The 21,026-nt window shown below is 45.9% G+C and overlaps 1 protein-coding gene across 4 annotated transcripts in view; it reads right to left on the bottom strand.

Annotated features, from left to right (window-relative positions):
* Nucleotides 1-274: 274 nt before the first annotated feature.
* The window catches only part of LOC140069462 (putative nuclease HARBI1), a 37,061-nt gene continuing 16,309 nt past the window's right edge, over nt 275-21,026 (bottom strand). Inside the window, exons 1-4 of one of the 4 annotated variants that reach the window (XM_072115189.1) lie at nt 18,071-18,134; nt 8,186-8,895; nt 5,747-6,115; nt 275-1,123 (exon numbers count right to left, since the gene is read on the bottom strand). In XM_072115189.1, coding sequence (XP_071971290.1) covers nt 1,122-1,123; nt 5,747-6,115; nt 8,186-8,895; nt 18,071-18,099 — 1,110 coding nt within the window. In that variant the 5' untranslated portion in view covers nt 18,100-18,134 and the 3' untranslated portion in view covers nt 275-1,121. Of the gene's footprint in view, nt 1,124-5,746; nt 6,116-8,185; nt 8,896-10,756; nt 10,816-18,070; nt 18,135-21,026 lie in introns of those variants that run through there. The other 3 variants (XM_072115210.1, XM_072115221.1, XM_072115199.1) reach the window with 3 other exon arrangements.

Raw genomic sequence — 21,026 nt, 5'->3', positions numbered from 1 at the left:
TGAGCGCAATCTATTATTTACCCCCTCCCCCCTTAGTGAATGATGTAAAAAAATTTAAAAAAAAAGGAATTTTCACTAGCAAAAAAAAAATCTAAATTAGAGTATCATCTAAATCATACTGACCAATATATAACAACTGGAAAATAAAATGCTAGAATTAGTGGGTGTTTTTTAGCCTCTCCAGAAACCGTAATAAAATTCAGTTAACTAATCAGTCAACCCAAATGGATATCAGTAAACAGTACTCATCATGGTTTAATAAGAAGAGCCAATGTTTCGGGGGAGCAGAGGCTTTATCTACAAGTGCTGACAACTTGTTTATGAGAAAATTGTCATAGATCTCATTACACAAGCGAGGACAGGAATGGTGGACAATGCCTTGTAAGAACAGTCCTGTGCATTGACGTATACAAGTTTTGGCATATGAAAGGAGAACTTGGAATACATATAATAAACTTAATATGAACATAATGTATATCAACCTAACAATTTATATAATACTGTGTGATCCAGACAGCAAAGGAATAAGGTGCATTTGTATACTGGTTGACAAGTCATTTGTGGTAATGATTGCATAATTTATAAAGACTCAACAAAGGATTAAAGTGTACCAACTAGATACAAGCATTTTCTTCGGTCAAGCTTTAGGAAGACAAGTGCTCTAGTTCTGTGTAATGTAATATGTGGACTATAATTGGTGATCTGGTTAATAGTTCCTTTAACATATAGTTTTTTTTCTAAATAACATAAATACTTAAATAAAAGTTAAGCCAGATGGATCGCAAGTTAGTAGTGATCTATTTTGGTTGATAAGATTTCTACAAATCTAAACAGTCATTACAGGGATTTATAAGACCTGTCTGAGAGCAAAATCGTTCTTGTTGTTCATGACAACCAATCAGAGCTCAGCTTCGAATTTTCTAAACTGCTGTGGGAAAATGTAAGCTGAGCTCTGATTCATTGCCATGAGCAATTAGAACACTTTTGCTCTCAGACACTTCTGATAAATTTCCCCGAATGTTTTGAAGGTTAAAGCCAAAACACATTATAGTTCCATAGACTGCAGGTGGAGAGGTTATTCAGCCAAAGCAGGAAACACCCGGGATCACCACATCCAAATTTCCTGGAAAGACAAATTGTTGAAATATATTTAAGAATTTCACCTATTTTTGAACATTTTATCTTTGCTGTTCTGCTAAGATTCTATTCTATTATTTTGCATAATAATACATTGTATTCCTGCAGATTCATGCTGTCTGAACCATGGTAGTATGAAATAATAAAAGGTAACCCTCCACTGACTTCTAAGGACCGCCCTCTCCCTATTTGCATACAGAATAAAGTAGTCTACATAATAAAAGTAAAAGATTACTACTTGGTTCCACCTTATGCTTCACACTGCAGCTCTGTTTGTACAGATGTGCAAGTAACCATTAGATAAGCAAAGGCTATAAATAAAAACAAGAGAAAGGGTATGTAGTAGACTGACAATCCCTTTCTAGTTTGCATCCATGCACTTGTTTACCTCTAGAAATTGTGCAAAAAACCCAGCGAACAAGCTGAATATTTATTTGTCTGACATCTCTCCCAACTTCCTTATACACAGAAAAAACATATTACTTAAAGTGTAACCGTCATTTCAAAAAAACTTTTGATATGTTGTAGGGCAGGTAATTTTAAGCACTTTTGCAATTGGATTAGTTACCCGTATCCTGCTCCTTTCTCTTGTATTCTGCAGACTTCCCCTAGATGGCAGTGATCTCCCATATGTCCGTTACTATGGACATTCCTTCTTCAGAAAGGAGCAGAGACTATGGAGGAAGAGACACGCCCCCTCCCCCTGCACACAGCTGATTACCTCATGGCTCAGTGCCCCAGCACTCATGTGTCACTACTCCAGCACAGTCATGTGCAGGGAGAAGCCCTCACTAATGTAGGGACCAAACACCTAAACTTGTCTCTCCACAGCTTTCCCTACACTTGTGTATGAACACATAATCCACACAGACACAAACTGCACCCCCCCATCACCTCACACAGGCAGGAGTCAATCTCCAAGTCTTCATGCTTTTCTGTCATGTGCTGTGCTGGAGTGTTACAGATAGATAGGTACATAGCTAGATAGATATGAGATAGATAGATAGATACTGTAGCTATATAGATGATAGATAGATAGAGATACTATATAGATAGATAGATAGATAGCTCTGGTGTCATTGGTCAGCAGCAGGGGCTTGTAATGAGGAGACAGGAGGCAGGTCCCGCCCCTCCATTTTGCTGATTGTAGGTTTTCTGAGAGCTGGAAACCATGGTTGCTATGGGACAAATGAGGTAATAAATGAGGACCGAGAGGCAAAATACTTGGAGGAATGATTCCCAGGGACACCTGAAGCAGAATTATGTATTTTTGTTTTTTTTTTGCTCAGAATGACGGTTACACTTTACTGTATATAGTAAATGGGGTGGCTTATTTCCTGAGAATACTATGACAATTTGCCCACCCTTATCTCCCCTTTAAATCTACCATTACTGCAGGGTTGTGAATCCCCTAGAAACAGGATGGTTTTTGACATCTATAAAGTGTATCTTCTTTCAAGTTGAGGCTCAACATAAAATAGACCAACCTGCTGCTCTACCTTATAATTTACTGTACAGACTCGTATAGAACACTTTAAGTAAGTTTTCAGGATTCAGGGGTAGTGGACCCACTATACCACAACGGACAATGACGTAAGCCAACACCTGAGAGTGAAATCTAAGTGGCACCCAGTTTTCACCAGAGCCCGCCGCAAAGCGGGTTGGACTTGTTGTGGCGTGGTACCACCAGGTCACTCCACAAGCGCGACTTTGCGTGGCCAAGGCCAGGTACAGGGCTGTGAGGCAGAATCGTGGTCAGGGGCATACAGGAGGTTAAGCCAGGCAGGCAGCGTAGGATCAACGTCAGAGGCAGAGCAGAAGGTCAGGGAAGACAATGGAGAAGCAAATTCAGGAACAGAACCGGGGTCACAATGGAAATCAGTCTAAACGCAAAAGGTATGGGACACAGCTTTCAATAGCATGAAAGGACAAAGATCCGGCAGAGCAAGAGGGAAGAGGCTGGCCATTTATAGATTGCCAGGTGGCCAGCGACAATTAGCGGTGCCCTGGCCCTTTAAATCTCCAGTGCATGGCGCCCTAGGAGGCGGGGACGCGTGCAATGGAGCGCGCCAAGTTAAGTAAACCTGCTGATGGCATGAGGGGGCACAGAGAGGTATACCCCTCCCCTCTTTGGCCTCCCCTTCTTCTTGGTCTGCAGAAGAGCACGGTCCAGGCTCCTCAGGCTCCCAAGACCTCTTCTCCGGACCGAACCCCTTCCAATCAACGAGAAAGAATCACTTCCCTCTGACTGACTTCATATCCAGGACCTCTTTTACCTCATAGATATTGGTTGCATCAGCCTCAGGAGCAGTAGGAGGTGTCTGTCGGGAGAAGCGGTTCAGGATGACTGGCTTCAGGAAAGAGACATGGAAGGAGTTCGGGATGCGCATGGTGGGAGGAAGGCGCAGCTTATAGGTCACAGTATTGATGCACTTCAGCACCTCGAAAGGACCCAGGAAACGTGGCCCAAGTTTATAGCTGGGAATCTTCAGCCAAACATACTTGGAGAATAGCCGCATCTTATCACCCAGAGAGAAGATTGGAGGAGACCTGCGTCTTTTGTCGGCTTGGGTCTTGGTTCGAGCAGAAGCCTGTAGCAAGGAGAGTCAAGTCTGCTCCCAGATAGAGTTGAGATCTTGGACCAACTGTTCCATGGCAGGAATATTAGAAGGGACTGAAATAGGAAGAGGTGGACATGGTTGTTGTCCATAAATGATAAAGAAAGGAGCAGAGCTGGCAAATTCCGAGTTCAAGGAATTGTAGGAAAATTTTGCCCATGGTAGAAGAGTGGACCAGTAGTCTTGTCGAACGGAGACAAAACGGCGGAGATAGCATCCCAGGGTCTGATTAACCCTCTCAACTTGTCCATTGGACTCCAGATGGTACGCAGAGAAGTTTGGCAACAACCATCCGTTCAGGAGGAACAATGTGTCTAGAAACATAAGACAGGATGTTGTATGAAAAACAGCTCACCACGTGTGTATGCACGGAATCCAAAGTCCAGGCAGCTTTTCAGTATGTAATAGCGAAACACAAAAAAACCAAGGGTGGATTCCAACAATCAGGTAAAAGGTAGTGGTTAAAAGTTCATCTTCAATTCATCTTTATTAAACTAGGTTAGAGGTGAAAAACTAAGACATGGAGACACAAGCCACGGGAAACACAAAACGCAGGCTGCGGTAATGCGTTTCCGACTATGCCATACTAGTCCTTAGTCATACCAGTACTAGCATGGCATAGTCCGAAACGCGTTACAGCAGCCTGCGTTTTGTGTTAGACATTGGAAATGACAAGGTCCCCAGCAGAGAACTTCTCCAGTCTGCCAGTTGAGAACGGGTAGTTGATGCTGCAAGCATGGAAGACGTGGACCGGGGTAGCACATAAAACAACAGTCTCTCCTTGAGCAATGCCTCAACTAGAAGACATAGAGGCTCAGTGTGGTCCCAGGCCGGATCACAGCAGATGTGCCCACTGAGGGATGAGATGACCAGCGGCTTCTCAAGACAGACCACAGGAAGGTGATGCTGGGAGACCAGGGCAACATCCACAAAATTTTCTGCTGAGCCGGAATCCAGGAAGGCTGAAGCTCGGAACTGGGTACTAGTCCCAGAGCTGAGTAGCACAGGGATATTCAGAAGTGGAGAAGCTTTGTTCTCACCTAGGGATGCTCCTCCCAGAAATCCTAGGTGCGTTTTCCCGGACGGAGAAAGTGCTCCGGGCTAGCAGAGTAGAGAAACAGATTCTTCTGTCCTCATCTGGAGCGCTCTTGGAGTGTCAGACGAGCTTTATCCACCTGCATGACCTCCTCTGCAGCAGACAAGGAGGGAAGTTGAGGTGGTCTTTGAAAAACTGGAGCCAGGCGGGGAAGACAGCGTGTCTTGACCTGCGTTTGTTCTAGATGCTGCTCCTCCAGATGCTCTGAGAACCGGATGTCAATCTGAGTGGCCAGGGAGATGAGGTCACTCAGAGACGACGGCAGGTCCCGTGCAGACAGCGCGTCTTTGATTTTACCCGACAGTCCTTTCTTAAAATTGTCGGTCAAAGCCACTGCCTTCCAAGAAAGCTTGGAAGCCAGAGTATGGAATTAAACCGCATAGTCACCAACAGACAAGTCCCCTTGATGCAAATTCAACAGGGCGGTCTCAGCAGAAGATGCCCGGGCTGTTGGCAGTGACTGGGTTGTTCCTGTCCCAGAGGGGGGTGGCCCATGCCGGGAGAATAGACTGTTAGTGGTGCGGTGGCCTCACACAGCCGGTGGGCATACGCCCGATGAGGCAGTACCACAAGCGCTGGAGGAGACCATTGCTGGATCGCAGCGAGTTAAGTGTACCTGCTGCTGGCATGAGGGGGCACAGGGAGGCACACGGGGGCGCCTGCGACCAGGGACATGGGTTGCAGGAGCACCCGTGACATAAGTGATTAGATAATTAAGAATGATGGAAAGTTACATCATAATTTAAAGTTTGGTTTGGAACTGTTTTTGCAAAAGAAATCTCAAATAAGCCATTTTTAACAACCAAAACTTTCTTCTGTATCATCCTGCTATTACTCAAGTTTCCCATACTCCATGATCAGTCTGCATGTCTGAAAAATAATAATGTTAACTTACATGTGAAGTATCTGTTGATCACCTTAGTTCTGGCGTGTTTTCCAGCTTGTGTGTTCTCATCTTTTGAGACTGGTGGCACGGGAGGTGGTGCTTCAAGATCATCAACAATATCAACATCCAGTTTTCGACTGACAGCTAAGTTATGCAGAATGCAGCATGCCAGGATAATCTGCGCTCCTTTCTCGGGAGAATATTGTAGAACACCCCCAGATCGATCAAGGCATCGGAAACGACTTTTTAATGACCCAAAAGTGTTCTCAATGACTGAGTGAGCTGCTTTGTGTGCAGTGTTATACTGCTTTTCTCCTTTGGTTTTAGGGTCTTTTATTGGTGTCAACAGCCATTCAGTTAATGGATATGCATCATCACCTGTGAAATAAATATTAACTATAAATGTATTCATCCTTTTAAAATGAGCAGTACAGTATTGTATAATGTGACTTTATTCTTTTTTTTTTGTTTTGTAATGTCGGACACTATCTTGATAGTATCCTGACTTTACTCTTACAGGGTAAGTTTACACCTGACTTAGGCATTTCAGTTAGACTTTTGGAAGCAGTCTGTGCCCTTTCCCCTGCTATAAATAATGGATGCCCAACAAAATATACTTTAAATGGAAGGTGAGTGGATGGCTTTCTGTTCACCTTCCATTTTTAGTTTTGGTTACAAGTGAATGTGTGTGTTTTAAATCTGTTATCCTGTGGGTCCATTCAGTTGGCTTTACTTAGAGCAGGAAATACTAGTTGGGACCTCAGTTCTACTGTCCAGCACTCGCATAATGCTGAAGACAGTAGACCCACATAGGGCTGCATTGTCAGTTCAGGCCAGATGAGCTGCCGTAGGGCAAGCAAATGCAGCTGACACACAGCCTTTTCTCCATTCAACAAAACACACAAAAAGCAATCAGGAGCAGGGGTTAGAAGACCTTGATGACTGTAGTAGACTATGGTACACAACATAAACAACATCAGACTCATTTTACATTCCTAAGGATGTTCAAGATTTATGCCACTTACAGGTTCTGGTCCAATTCCCTTCATTAGTACCAGAAACAGTCACGTTTACAATGCCTGGATCAGAACTATTAGTTACGAGATGAACACCCCTTCTAACAGCAACTCTTGTGAGTGCAAGGGCAAGGAAACTTTCAATATATGGTAGCTTTTCAAACTGGCATAATCTAGCTACAATATATTCATCCGTGATGGGCAAGAAGATTATAGCATCTCTCCAATGTTTTTTTCGCAAATCAGTAGCTCTTGTCGTATTACTTCATGGACTGGATAGACTTGCATGTTTTTCCAGCCTTGTCTATTGTGATACCAAGGAAAGATGAAATTAAAAGTATAAAAAATTTGTGTCTTTGTTTCGGATGTATAATCCCATATATAAAATCACTGCTGTAGTCATAACATGGCAGAGACGGCTATATACCATTTCCTGTAATATGCCATGATATGACTACAGCGGTTATTTTATATATGGGATCATGCATCCGAAATAAAGACAATAATTTTAAATACTTCTGGATTTTGTAGGGATCCGTGACATGCATCACCAGCATACACAGCATTCTCTTTCGTTGTCTATTGTGATACCTTAGATATTTCTGATCAGTTGAGTCATTAAGCATTGAAGTGCCAGTAATAGACTGTAACGCTGGATAAAACTCTGGCACTATATTTATGTTTATTTTTAGAATAAGATCATCCTACCTAATTAAAGTGGCCCTGAAGGCCAGATGTACAAGTAGTCTCAGTCTTGTGACAAATTCGGACTTGAGAAAAGCACCATGAGAAAAGCAGAAGAAGTAACAGAGGCAATATATGTATTAAATACAGGCCGCTCTTTGGATATGGTTGTACACGTATTGAAAGAGGACCTGTCACCCCCAAAAAGACCCCCACCAAATATGCCCCCCATAATCCTCTCCCCAGCCCCTTTCTATATATTCCAATTTAAAAAAAAATTATGTTGGGGAAGTTGGTTGGACACCTTTTTTACAATGAAGTATGGCCTGATGTACTAAGGAGCTCTGAATACTTTGGGGAACAGGTCCAGCTTTGGTACACAAATTAGAAACTCTGTGCAGACCATTCAGGGCTAAACCCTAAAATAGGTGCACTTCATGGTGCAAGGCCAGGAATTGTGCAGCTATTTCTCCCCTTACGACACATCCACACCAAGTGGGTGTGAAGCGGCATAAAGTGGAGCATGTTTGGTGGCAGAGTAGGCCGGCATGGGGGGTTCCTGAGCTGGGACTGAGTGCTGCCTGTACCCAGGCCTTACCACAATTCAAGAGCTGCCCCCTGTTGCACCGCAGCCATCTGTTGGATTTATCAGGAGGCCAGAGCCCCTTGTTGTTTCAATGACCAGGTCTTTACCTGGTTATTTTAACAGTCTTTAATAAGAGAAGTTACTGAAGTTTAGTTTACTCACCTAAAATCCAGCCTTCTGGAAGGTTTCCAGAAGCCAAAATTGTGTGTAGACTAGAATGTTTTAGGATATAAGAGTCATGAGTGGATCCGGGGTATCCTGCTACCAAATTAAGAATTCTCATGTCAAAGTCACAAACCATTTGGACATTTAGGGAATGGAAATTCTTACTATTTCTGTAAATATCTTCTGTTGGAGGTGACAGAGCAACATGTGTACAGTCAATTATTCCCATAACATTAGGAAAAGATGACATTTTATAAAATCCATCTTTAATTGTTTGTATAGCTGTTTTATCTGATGGGAAAACAATATACTGTGGTGTTAATTTGTTTATGGCCTTCAGGACCTGTGTTAAGTGGCGGCTGAAGCTAGGCTGAGATATTCCAGACAGCGCGGAAACTGTGCCCTGGAATGATGCAGAAGAAAAGTAATGGAGAGCACTCAGCAATTTCACCATTCCTGGTACAGCATGATTTCTTTCACAATTTGGCTCTATGTCTTGCTGAATCTGTTCGTATAACTCAAGGATAACCTCAGTGCTAAAACGATAACGTGATCTAACTTCTTCTTCGTTCAATCCAAAAAGGGATATCCTTGGTCTAAAAATGCGTTCTCTGTGCTTCTGGTTTGGATTGGATTCATGCTGCAATAGTTTTTGCTGCATATTCTTTTCATGGATATGAAACATGGCATGGAGATCCATAGCAGACCTAAAATAGAAAAAAAAGGGAAATCATATAAGCAAACATCACAATCAATCCAAGCATATATGTAGAATCATGTTTACTGACTACACTTTTATTTAGATACTATTTATTTAGTGTATATACACAAATACACTTTATCTGAAGGTGGCCTAAACCCCCAGGTCCATCAGAGATGGCCAGACATCTAATGTGGATGCTGATGATGGCAAATATCAGGGTCAGGTGTTATTAATTGAAATATGACAATACTTTAGTTCTTGATGGAAACTAGAAACTACAAATACTGTCTGAATACTGTCAGAAGCCAAACTTAAAGGACATCTATCACCAGGATGAATGAATGTAAACCAATTACACTGACATATTGGTGTGTGCCCTCTCTGGCAGAATCCAATCATCTTTTAACTTCTTATGCCCTGTTTTTTTTTTTAAAGACCTTTTAAATTATGCAAATGACCTGAGGCGCTCTTGGCTCCATGAATGTTAATGGAGCCTGGAGCCCCTGAGACTAATTTGCATATTTTTAAAAGCCTTTTTTCCCCCCTAAAAACAAGGGCATATTATGCTTAAGGAAGAGCAGATCCTGCCAGAGGGGGCACAAACCTGTATGTCACTGTGCTTGGTTTGCAATTCTTGATCCTGGTGGTAGATGTCCTTTAAGCATGGGGTGCCATGAGAATGCTTTTACCCATTTTTCCAAGGTTTCTAGGCATGTAGTCTATTACAACCACTATCTTTTCCTAGAGGTTGTCAGGTAGCTTATCCCAAACAGTCTATCCATCTATACAGTCTAGCCATCTAAAATAACTCCTGCCTTCACTACTAAAAAAAATTACCACTGTAAAACAAGAAAACAAAGGGAATATAGGACTTCATAAAGTAAAGGAGTCCTATTTAATAGGTAAAAAAATAGCTAATCATGTTGCCCTTTAATTTTCATGTACATTCATTTGCTATATCCAATGATAGTTTTCTTCCTCCCATGTATCATTGTAACAAGCTAACCAATGTTATTCATATCACCTTCCGGTGTGTCTAATATTTTGACTGATCGGTGTCTGCACTGATTCTTAAAATGATGAAAAGTCGATTTTGAAATATGCAAAAAATTAACTGTCTTGTTGCCAACATGTTGTCCTTTAAACTCCATATATATTCATGAACAGCTGATCAATAATAATAGTCTTCCTCTCCCCTGTAAATGCAGAATAAGACATGTGTCGTAACAAGATAACCTTTGTTACTCTTATCACCTTGTGATTTTTTGGTTCATCGTTTTTGGCACTGATTCTTGAAACGAAGAAAAAACGATTTTGAAGAATGCAAAAATGAACTTCCCCAGTTTCCATTTAGGACAGTTATGTACCAAGGTTACAATGATTATTTTGAGCGTACAGCATAAATATTATACTCAGGTACTGGACTATTAACTGGAATAGTTGATTAAAGTGAATACTGATATACACTTCAGTAATAATTGCTCAAAGAAGCATCACCCTACGGTCAGCTGCAAGGAATTTGATTTCTCCTCTTCTCACCCCCACATCCATGCTGAAACATTCTCTAATATCATCCTAGTGTTCACAGCACAGTGCATCATACAGTGAATAACTAATACGCTTTCTGCTCTGACGCCTTCACAGTAAAACTATTTAGAGAAGCAGTAACAAAGCCTGCATCAAGTTATTTTGTCCTGGCCTGTTCTGCATGCTGCTGGTGGTACTGCTGCTGATGCGAGGACAAAAGAATGATTGCACAACTCGGTAATACATGCCGGCTGCTCTCCTCGTCCTATGTACAAGCCTACGAGCATACATGCCTGACACAAACAAATACAAACGTGTGGAAAGTGTTGTGTTACCACCTGCTCAGATCCAGGAACACTGAAATGTTTCACTTCCTCTCATCTCATTTCCCCTCTGTTAGTCCCACCCTCTTATACAGCCTTCTACAGATTTAACCCTGCATATTCTTTGGACATCCAAATTTTATCCAAACCCTTATGATGCACATAATTTGCATCCAAACAGCAAGCATTAAGAAAATTGGAAACGCACAAAAATAACCACATTAGCATTATCAAAAGACAGAAAATATTTAACGAAGCTGATCATATTTTACATTTTTAAATGAAGCTAAATAAATAATATGCTTTCATAATAAGAGTAGGTCCAAAACACGGAAAGTAAATTACGTTGATTCAAATTTTTTCCTTTCTCATGTTTCACTCCTTGTCTAGGTTTCCAAATACTGATACAAAATATTGAGCCGTACACTGTGTATGTTCCATCCACAACCTGGTAACACCCTGGAGTCATTTTAATAATAAATTTCAAGGAGAAATAAGAGAAGAATGGCACCAAAGAAAATGTCTCAAAATATGCTCCAGAAATCACAAAAAATAGCTAACTGACAATAGGAGGAGAGGTGACAGGTTGCCTATAAAGGTAGAAGGGGTGGTAGGTGGATGGATGGGACGTGAGGTTAGCCCTTTTTTGGGCTAATCCTCACGTCCCGGGTGTCTTTAAGAAAACTTTATAGCAGGTATATGCAAATTTTTTTATGCGGCTACTGGGGCGTGGAGTAGCCGGACATGAGGCTACTAGTCGAAGATTACCTGGTAGGCGGAGTAACGCGGCTACTGGGGCATGGAGTAGCCGCGTTACTCCACCTACCAGATAATATTCGGCGCGCAGCTCCTGATAGCTCCGAGCTCCGCATGCGCAGTAGTTTTGGTCCCGCAGCCGCGGCCACGCAGCCGAAGGCTGTCTGTGATTGATGAAGAATGTTCACTGCAATTCAGCACTTTTAAGCTGCGTTTTTGCTGTGGCAGGATGCCTAGGTTGAATTAGGTTGTATAAATCCCATCCATTAGGTTAGTTCTGTAAATAGCTACGGAGTAGCAAGAGAGGATTCTGTAGACACAAGAGAACATGTGCATTGACCCTGAGCACATATGATATTCACCTGCAATGGGATGGTTCCATATGCTAATAAGGCAGTTGGTGCACAAGGGTGTGTCCTCAACACCTAGTTCACTGTTTTACCGACATGTACCACTTACTTCTTCTTGTGTAACCTATTGTGCTTTGCATAAGCAAATCACTTGCATATCTGTTGGAGAGAGTAGTGGTCTCGGTTGGTGAAGCAGGGCTGGATTTTGAATATTGTAACAGAGTTGAGGCCAGGCAAGTGAATTTCTAATGGAGGCTAACCTGTATATTCAAAGTCCCACCACTTAAGCCATTTCTAAGAGGGAGACTATGGGGCACATTTACTTACCTGGTGCAGTTGCGACCCCGCGGCGTGTTGTCCGGCGAGAATTCGGGTCTGCCGGCATTCACTAAGATCGTGCGCCCGATATCCAGCAGGTGTCACTGCTGCGTCGAGGTCCGCCGGCGTGCACCTTCACCTTCCTGGTGCATGTAAGTGCTTGATCTTGCGACAGAAATTGCTTTTTAAATTCCACGTTTTTTTTTCGAATCTGTTGGGTTGTCCGACGGCCACTCCCCCCGATTTCTGTCACGTGAAAGCCGGCGCTGAGGCGCCACAATCCGGTAGTGTGCGCCAAAATCCTGGGGCAATTTGGCGCAAATCGGAAATATTCGGGAAACCCGATGAAAGTGTGGCGATCGGACCCTTAGTAAATGAGCCCCTATATGTTTTGGGGCAGGGCTAGGAGAGCCGTCTGCTCTCAGGCAAGAGCCGACTCCTATTGTTCACTAGAGAGAGCCGGCTCGTTCGCGAACAACCCAACACTAAAGGATGGACTGTGTGAGAGAGAAATGTAAGACACCATGAGGACGGACGGGAGCAGTGAGAGAGAAGAAGTTGTGTATATAAGCATAGGGCAGCAATGCAAAAGCGTTGTTATCAAATTGTTCAATTTGACTATAAATTGACTATAAATCGACTATAACTTCAGTTAATTTAACACCTAGCATGCTTGCTTTTTTCTATAGACTCTATGGGGGACAATTTACTAGGTGCAAAAGCCAAACCACTGGATTCCGTGATTTTTGCCATTCTACCCACCTTCCAAAAAAGGGCATGGTGATGGCCGTGAAAGGCAGAGCCATTGAAAAAATACCTGCCAGGATTTAGAGGTAGTGGCACTCGGTTTCCACCAGAACCTGCCGCACAGCAGGTTGGACTTGTTGCGGCGGGATACTATCTGGCCGCTCCATAGGCACGACTTGAGATAGCATCCCAGAGCCGGAGTAACTCGCTCTACTTGTCCATAAGACTGTGGATGGTACAGAGAGTAGAGATCCAGCTTTACTTGAAGTTGGCTGTCCGAGACAATGTGCAGAGGAAGTCCATAAAGCAGGAAGACGTGTAGGAAGAATAGGCTGGCAAGATGAGGAGATGAGGGCAGATCATGCAGAGGAATGAAGTGGGACATCTTAGAAAACCGGTCTGTGACCACCCAGATGACAGTATTACCGGAGGATAGCAGAAGATCCGTAATAGAGTCCACGGGCAACTGGGCATCGTCAACTGCAGGAGCAGACCTGCTGGCTTGAGTCGTGATGACTTATTACAGGAACAGGAAGTGCAGGAATGCACAAAATCTTGTACATCCTTGCCCAGATCTGGCCACCAGTAGAAATGGGATATGAGAGTGACAGATCTCTGCACCCCTAGGTCTTGCCAGGAGGGAGTTGCCGTAGGTCCACAGGAGCACCAACAACTAGTCGTTCAGGGGGAACAATATGTCGAGGAGCCGGATCTTCCCCAGTAACATCGGAGGCACGAAAAGGTGCATCAGCTTTGATGTTCTTCTCTGCTGGATGAAATTGAATCAGGAATTCTTATGGAGTAGTTCCTCTCTGCAGCTGAGAAGGTCCTTGAGAAAAAAACACAGCATTCGGCCTTTGGGTCCTTTCTGGGTGAGAACGGCTCCCGCTCCTACTGAGGAAGCATCAACCTCAAGCTGGAACGGTTTCTCCGTATCAGGCCGCGCGAGAACAGGAGCAGAGGCAAAGGCAGACTTCAGCTTAGAGAATGCCTCTTCAGCCGGTGGAGGCCAAAGTTTAGGATCTGCGTTTTTCTTCTCTTGGGAGACACAAGGGAGAAGAAGGGTATAAACTGCTGGTAATAGTTAGCAAAACCCAGGAATCTCTGGATAGCACAAAGTCTCACTGGGCGGGGCCACTGAAGTACTGCCGACAACTTGTCAGGATTTATCTGAAATCCCTTGTCAGAAATGATGCATCCAAGGAATGGAAGGCGCTTTTGGTGGAAGAGCTTGTGGTCTGAAAATGCAAGCTCTTTGAACCTTATCATAGTGAATATATGGTCAATTTATCAAAAACTGGGAATGTTTTACGAGAAATTATGAAGTAAAAGGAAGATTTTATCCAGAAAACTTGTGTGGTCAGTTTTGCTCTTGGACACTATTCACGTGATGCGTTTGGGGAGTGAAGGAGAGCTCCTAGTCCTAGACCACATCAGAGATTAATATTAGCTCCACCGTTTACGTATTTGTTGTGTGCTTTTGGTGGAAGAGGCACTTCTTGAGCTTAGCTTAGAGGCGGTTGGAGATCTAGACCAGGATATCGTTTAGATCAGGGTTGTCAAACTCTTTTTCACCAGGGGCTACATCAGCCTCATGGTTGCCTCAAAGGGGCCGAATGTAATTTTGTAATTGTAATTTATACAGAATTACCATTACAATCAGCCCTATGAGGGATCAATGTATTGTTAAATAACAATTACCAGAGGCTGCATTCACAAGTGGCAATTGCATTGCATTTCAATACATACAGACTCCTCCTGCATTTAATAAATGCAATGCAAATCCAATCTTATTTCAATAGGTGAAGAGTCTGTGAGTTATGAAAAGCAACCACAACGCAATGGCCATGTGTATATGCGGCCTCAGACATTGGCATGGCCAGTATGTGCCCCCACAGCAACCAATAGCCAGAGTACCCCCACAGCAGCTAGAAGGCCCCCCAAGCAGGGGGACAACTTTCCCCCTCCAGTAGCAGCCACAGTGCCCACCCCCCCAGCAGAAGCCACATTGCTCACTCCTCTCCCCCTAGCAGCAGCCACAGTGCCCACATGTCCCCTACTCCGGTAGCAGCCACAGCTCCCACATGTCCCCCTCCAGTAGCAGACCTGCTGGCTTGAGTCGTGATGACTTATTACAGGAACAGGAAGTGCAGGAATGCACAAAATCTTGTACATCCTTGCCCAGATCTGGCCACCAGTAGAAATGGGATATGAGAGTGACAGATCTCTGCACCCCTAGGTCTTGCCAGGAGGGAGTTGCCGTAGGTCCACAGGAGCACCAACAACTAGTCGTTCAGGGGGAACAATATGTCGAGGAGCCGGATCTTCCCCAGTAACATCGGAGGCACGAAAAGGTGCATCAGCTTTGATGTTCTTCTCTGCTGGATGAAATTGAATCAGGAATTCTTATGGAGTAGTTCCTCTCTGCAGCTGAGAAGGTCCTTGAGAAAAAAACACAGCATTCGGCCTTTGGGTCCTTTCTGGGTGAGAACGGCTCCCGCTCCTACTGAGGAAGCATCAACCTCAAGCTGGAACGGTTTCTCCGTATCAGGCCGCGCGAGAACAGGAGCAGAGGCAAAGGCAGACTTCAGCTTAGAGAATGCCTCTTCAGCCGGTGGAGGCCAAAGTTTAGGATCTGCGTTTTTCTTCTCTTGGGAGACACAAGGGAGAAGAAGGGTATAAACTGCTGGTAATAGTTAGCAAAACCCAGGAATCTCTGGATAGCACAAAGTCTCACTGGGCGGGGCCACTGAAGTACTGCCGACAACTTGTCAGGATTTATCTGAAATCCCTTGTCAGAAATGATGCATCCAAGGAATGGAAGGCGCTTTTGGTGGAAGAGCTTGTGGTCTGAAAATGCAAGCTCTTTGAACCTTATCATAGTGAATATATGGTCAATTTATCAAAAACTGGGAATGTTTTACGAAAAATTATGAAGTAAAAGGAAGATTTTATCCAGAAAACTTGTGTGGTCAGTTTTGCTCTTGGACACTATTCACGTGATGCGTTTGGGGAGTGAAGGAGAGCTCCTAGTCCTAGACCACATCAGAGATTAATATTAGCTCCACCGTTTACGTATTTGTTGTGTGCTTTTGGTGGAAGAGGCACTTCTTGAGCTTAGCTTAGAGGCGGTTGGAGATCTAGACCAGGATATCGTTTAGATCAGGGTTGTCAAACTCTTTTTCACCAGGGGCTACATCAGCCTCATGGTTGCCTCAAAGGGGCCGAATGTAATTTTGTAATTGTAATTTATACAGAATTACCATTACAATCAGCCCTATGAGGGATCAATGTATTGTTAAATAACAATTACCAGAGGCTGCATTCACAAGTGGCAATTGCATTGCATTTCAATACATACAGACTCCTCCTGCATTTAATAAATGCAATGCAAATCCAATCTTATTTCAATAGGTGAAGAGTCTGTGAGTTATGAAAAGCAACCACAACGCAATGGCCATGTGTATATGCGGCCTCAGACATTGGCATGGCCAGTATGTGCCCCCACAGCAACCAATAGCCAGAGTACCCCCACAGCAGCTAGAAGGCCCCCCAAGCAGGGGGACAACTTTCCCCCTCCAGTAGCAGCCACAGTGCCCACCCCCCCAGCAGAAGCCACATTGCTCACTCCTCTCCCCCTAGCAGCAGCCACAGTGCCCACATGTCCCCTACTCCAGTAGCAGCCACAGCTCCCACATGTCCCCCTCCAGTAGCAGCCACAGTGCCCACACCTCCCCCCAGCAGCAGCCACAGTGTCCACACCTCTCCCCCTACAGCAGCAGCCAAAATGCCCACACCTTCCCCTCCAGCAGCAGCCAGTACCCACACCTCCCCGCCCCAGCAGCAGCCACACCTCTCCCTCCATGAGCAGCAGCTACAGTGCCCACACCTCTCCCCAACAGCAGCAGCCAGAATGCCAACACTCCCCCCACCCAATAGCAGCCACAGTGCCCACATGTCCCCCCCTCCAGTAGCAGCCAGTGCCCACATGCCCCCCCAGCAGCAGCCGCAGTGTCCACACCTCCCCCCAGCAGCAGCCAGTGCCCACACCTCCCCGCCCCAGCAGCAGCCACACTGCCCACACCTCTCCCTCCATGAGCAGCAGCTACATTGCCCACACCTCTCCCCAACAGCAGCAGCCAGAGTGCCCCCTCCAATAGCAGCCACAATGCCCACATGTCCCCCCCTCCAGTAGCAGCCACAATGCCCACATGTCCCCTCCTCCAGTAGCAGCCACAATGCCCACATGTCCCCCCTCCAGTAGCAGCCACAATGCCCACATGTCCCCCCTCCAGTAGCAGCCACAGTGCCCACATGTCCCCCCCTTCCAGTAGCAGCCAGTGCTCACATGTCCCCCCATCCAGTAGCAACCAGTGACCACACCTCCCCCCCAGCAGCAGCCAGTGTCCACACCACCCCCCCAGCAGCAGCCACAGTGCCCACACCTTCCCCTCCAGCAGCAGCCAGTGCCCACACCTCCCCGCCCCAGCAGCACCCACACTGCCCACACCTCTCCCTCCATGAGCAGCAGCTACATTGCCCACACCTCTCCCCAACAGCAGCAGCCAGAGTGCCAACACTCCCCCCCAATAGCAGCCACAATGCCCACATGCCCCCCCCCTCCAGTAGCAGCCACAATGCCCAGATGTACCCTCCTCCAGTAGCAGCCACAATGCCCACATTTCCCCCCTCCAGTAGCAGCCACAGTGACCAGACTCCCCCCAGCAGCACCCAAAGTGCCCACACCTCCCCCCCCAGCAGCAGCCACAGTGCCCACACCTTCCCCTCCCGCAGCAGCCAGTGCCCACACCTCCCCGCCCCAGCAGCAGCCACACTGCCCACACCTCTCCCTCCATGAGCAGCAGCTACATTGCCCACACCTCTCCCCAACAGCAGAAAACAGAGTGCCCACACTCCCCCCCAATAGCAGCCACAATGCCCACATGTGCCCTCTCCAGTAGCAGCCACAATGCCCACATGTCCCCCCTCCAGTAGCAGCCACAATGCCCACATGTCCCCCCTCCAGTAGCAGCCACAGTGACCAGACTCCCCCCAGCAGAAGCCACAGTGCCCACACCTTTCCCCCCAACCAGAGCCACACTGTTCAAATTTACCACCACCCAAGCAGCCTCTGCCCCATTGTGGAAAAAAACCTCACCTTTCCCCACTTCCCTGAAGTAGCCACATCCTCTTCGCTCCTTTGTGCGCCCGCTGTACGCATGTATTGTGTCATACATGATGACACAATAGAGGTAAAGGTTCTCCTGTCTTCATCTTGAGCTCTCTTGGAAGGTCAGCCGAGCTTTATCCACCTGCTTGGTTTCCTCAGTAGCAGAAACACTGGATGGTTGAGGTGGTCTTTCAAAGACTGCAGCAAAGCGGGGTAGTTGTCGGATCCTGGCTTGTTCGACTCGCTCTGAGCGCTCAGAAAAGGGGATGTCAATTTGAGTGGCCAGGGAGATCAGGTCGCTCAAGGAAGACGGCAGGAATTCTCTGCCAGATAATTTTGCCAGTCAATGAAAGCACTTGGCATTGCTTTGCTTACTTTGTTTGGATCATCTTATGCGCATCTCTTTTTAACCTTGAATAATATAAAATCTGACACAAGGAGCAGATTAACAGGTGAACTAAGTGCTGCCATTAGTACTAATGTGTAGTTAAAATAGACATGTTTTCCTTATCCCATTGTGGAGAACCTATTTACATATTTTTCCAGAATTCCCTAGTGGAGCGTCAATGGCTATAAGTCTTAACACAACTACAAGGTGGCCTTAATTGGCAGTCTCAGTAAGGAGAGCTCCTACCTCCCAACCTATTCAAAAGCTTCTCACTTAGATGAAGTGTAGTATCGGTTCTTATCAGAAATTATCATAATGGTGGGAGCATGTTAAAGTGGAATTGTGTTGTTTCTTTCAGGACAAAGGCAAAAGGTGGGCAGCCAAGGTGAAAATGCACTTCAGGGAACTCCACCGTCAACTGAGATAAGTGCAGTACCTCCATCACTGCGGCAGGGACGTCATAGAGGAGCTAGAGGACACCAAGAAACTTCTGAAATGTCATCTTTCATGGCAAAATGGACAACCTGGAAAAGGGTGAGAAATGTAACTCTTTCTTTTTCGGGAAAGTCCACACCGGCCACACGCCCCTGACTGAACTGACTGATTTTCTCCACAGACGTTCGGCACTCCTGGAGCGCAGCTGAAGGAAACAGGTTTGGGCTGTGTGCCAAGGTTCCTGACGACTGTGTTGAAATGTTCGGACTGTGGGGGCGTGGCTGGACCCTGGAGCTAATGGCCGCACATTAAGAGAGCTCCGTACCCCGGTGCCCATTTAGCCTGTAAGGAGGGGAGATACCCTGGCCCCCAAAGCTAAAAAGACCCCCGGGAGGGGAGCAAAGACCCCAGGACACCAGGACTCTGTCAGGGCGGGTGACACGCTACTCACCCGCTTTCTCCGCTCCACTGCCGCAGCCAGCACGGACCCGCGAACAGGCAGGAAAGCCGGCGGCACCACGAGGAACCTGGCACGGACTGCCGAGGCTCCCACCATGGCTCCCACTCCAGCAGCGGGTAAGCGCGGTCCGTCGGCAACCACCGCACCGCTCCCGCATACTGCGCGCTATGCTCTCGCCACCACGATGCAGGCCGCGCCTGACCGCCATTTTGGCGCACAACCTAAGGAGCAGCGAGGCTCTCCTGTGGCGCAGCAGCGCCAGACCAAAGCAGCTTCCCCGCAGACCCCAGATAAAGGTGACCGGCAGCACCACATGAAAGGTGAGAAACCATGCAGGAGCACCTCACCCCAGTCACAAGCTCCAGAAAAAGGGCAAAGCCCCATACAGACCGATTGCACTTTTGAACGCAGATTTGAAAATATTCACAAAATTGCTGGCCAACCGCCTGATTCAGTGGATCCCTCAGGTAATCCATAAGGACCAGGCAGGCTTTGTACCTGGACGACAAGGTGGCGACAACACGAGGAGAACTATTGATCTTATTGATGTAGTTAATAAACAAAATGACCAGGCCCTGATTCTCAGTTTAGACGCTGAGAAGGCGTTTGATCGCCTCAGCTGGCCCTTTATGTTTCAAGTGTTAGAGCACATTGGCATAAAAGGTCCCTTTCTCCAGGCTTTGAGGGGGTTATATTCAAATCCTACAGCGGAAATTAAGCTCCCACATGCGTCCTCCCCACCTCTGCGGATTAGGAACGGTACACGTCAGGGCTGCCCACTTTCTCCTCTCTTGTTTATACTTTGCATTGAACCCTTGGCCTCCATCATCCGACAGGACCCTAATATCCATGGTATTATGGTTAGAGACAAGGAATTCAAATTATCGTTATTCGCAGACGATATCTTACTCACCATTACTCAACCTCTAATCTCCCTACCCAATCTACAAGCGAGATTACAGCAGTATGGCCGTCTTTCTGGCTATAAAGTGAACACTTCAAAGACGGAGGCCTTGCCTCTTAATCTTACCCAACCGCTGGTGGACCAATTGAAGGCCACATTCAGATATAATTGGAAAGCAGATGCTATTAAGTATCTGGGGATACTTCTGACCCCCTCTTACAATACGCTCTATGGGCAGAACTTCCCTGGCAGTTTTCGGGAAATAAGGACCCTACTTGATAATTGGAACAGTCTCCCCCTTTCCCTCTTTGGCAGGATAGCAGCGGTTAAAATGACTATCTTACCTAAGCTGCTTTATCTTTTTGAAACCCTACCAGTGCCAGTGCCGTTGGGTGTCCTGAGGTCCCTGCAAGCATCAATATTATACTTTATCTGGGCTAAAAAGAGACACAGATACAGCAGTATGGCCATCTTTCTGGCTATAAAGTGAACACTTCAAAGACGGAGGCCTTGCCTCTTAATCTTACCCAACCGCTGGTGGACCAATTGAAGGCCACATTCAGATATAATTGGAAAGCAGATGCTATTAAGTATCTGGGGATACTTCTGACCCCCTCTTACAATACGCTCTATGGGCAGAACTTCCCTGGCAGTTTTCGGGAAATAAGGACCCTACTTGATAATTGGAACAGTCTCCCCCTTTCCCTCTTTGGCAGGATAGCAGCGGTTAAAATGACTATCTTACCTAAGCTGCTTT

The sequence above is a fragment of the Engystomops pustulosus genome, chromosome 1 (assembly GCF_040894005.1).
Source record: "Engystomops pustulosus chromosome 1, aEngPut4.maternal, whole genome shotgun sequence".
Classification (NCBI taxonomy): domain Eukaryota; kingdom Metazoa; phylum Chordata; class Amphibia; order Anura; family Leptodactylidae; genus Engystomops; species Engystomops pustulosus.
The sequence above is the reverse complement of the archived record's forward strand: the minus strand, read 5'-3'. Positions and strand labels throughout refer to the sequence as shown.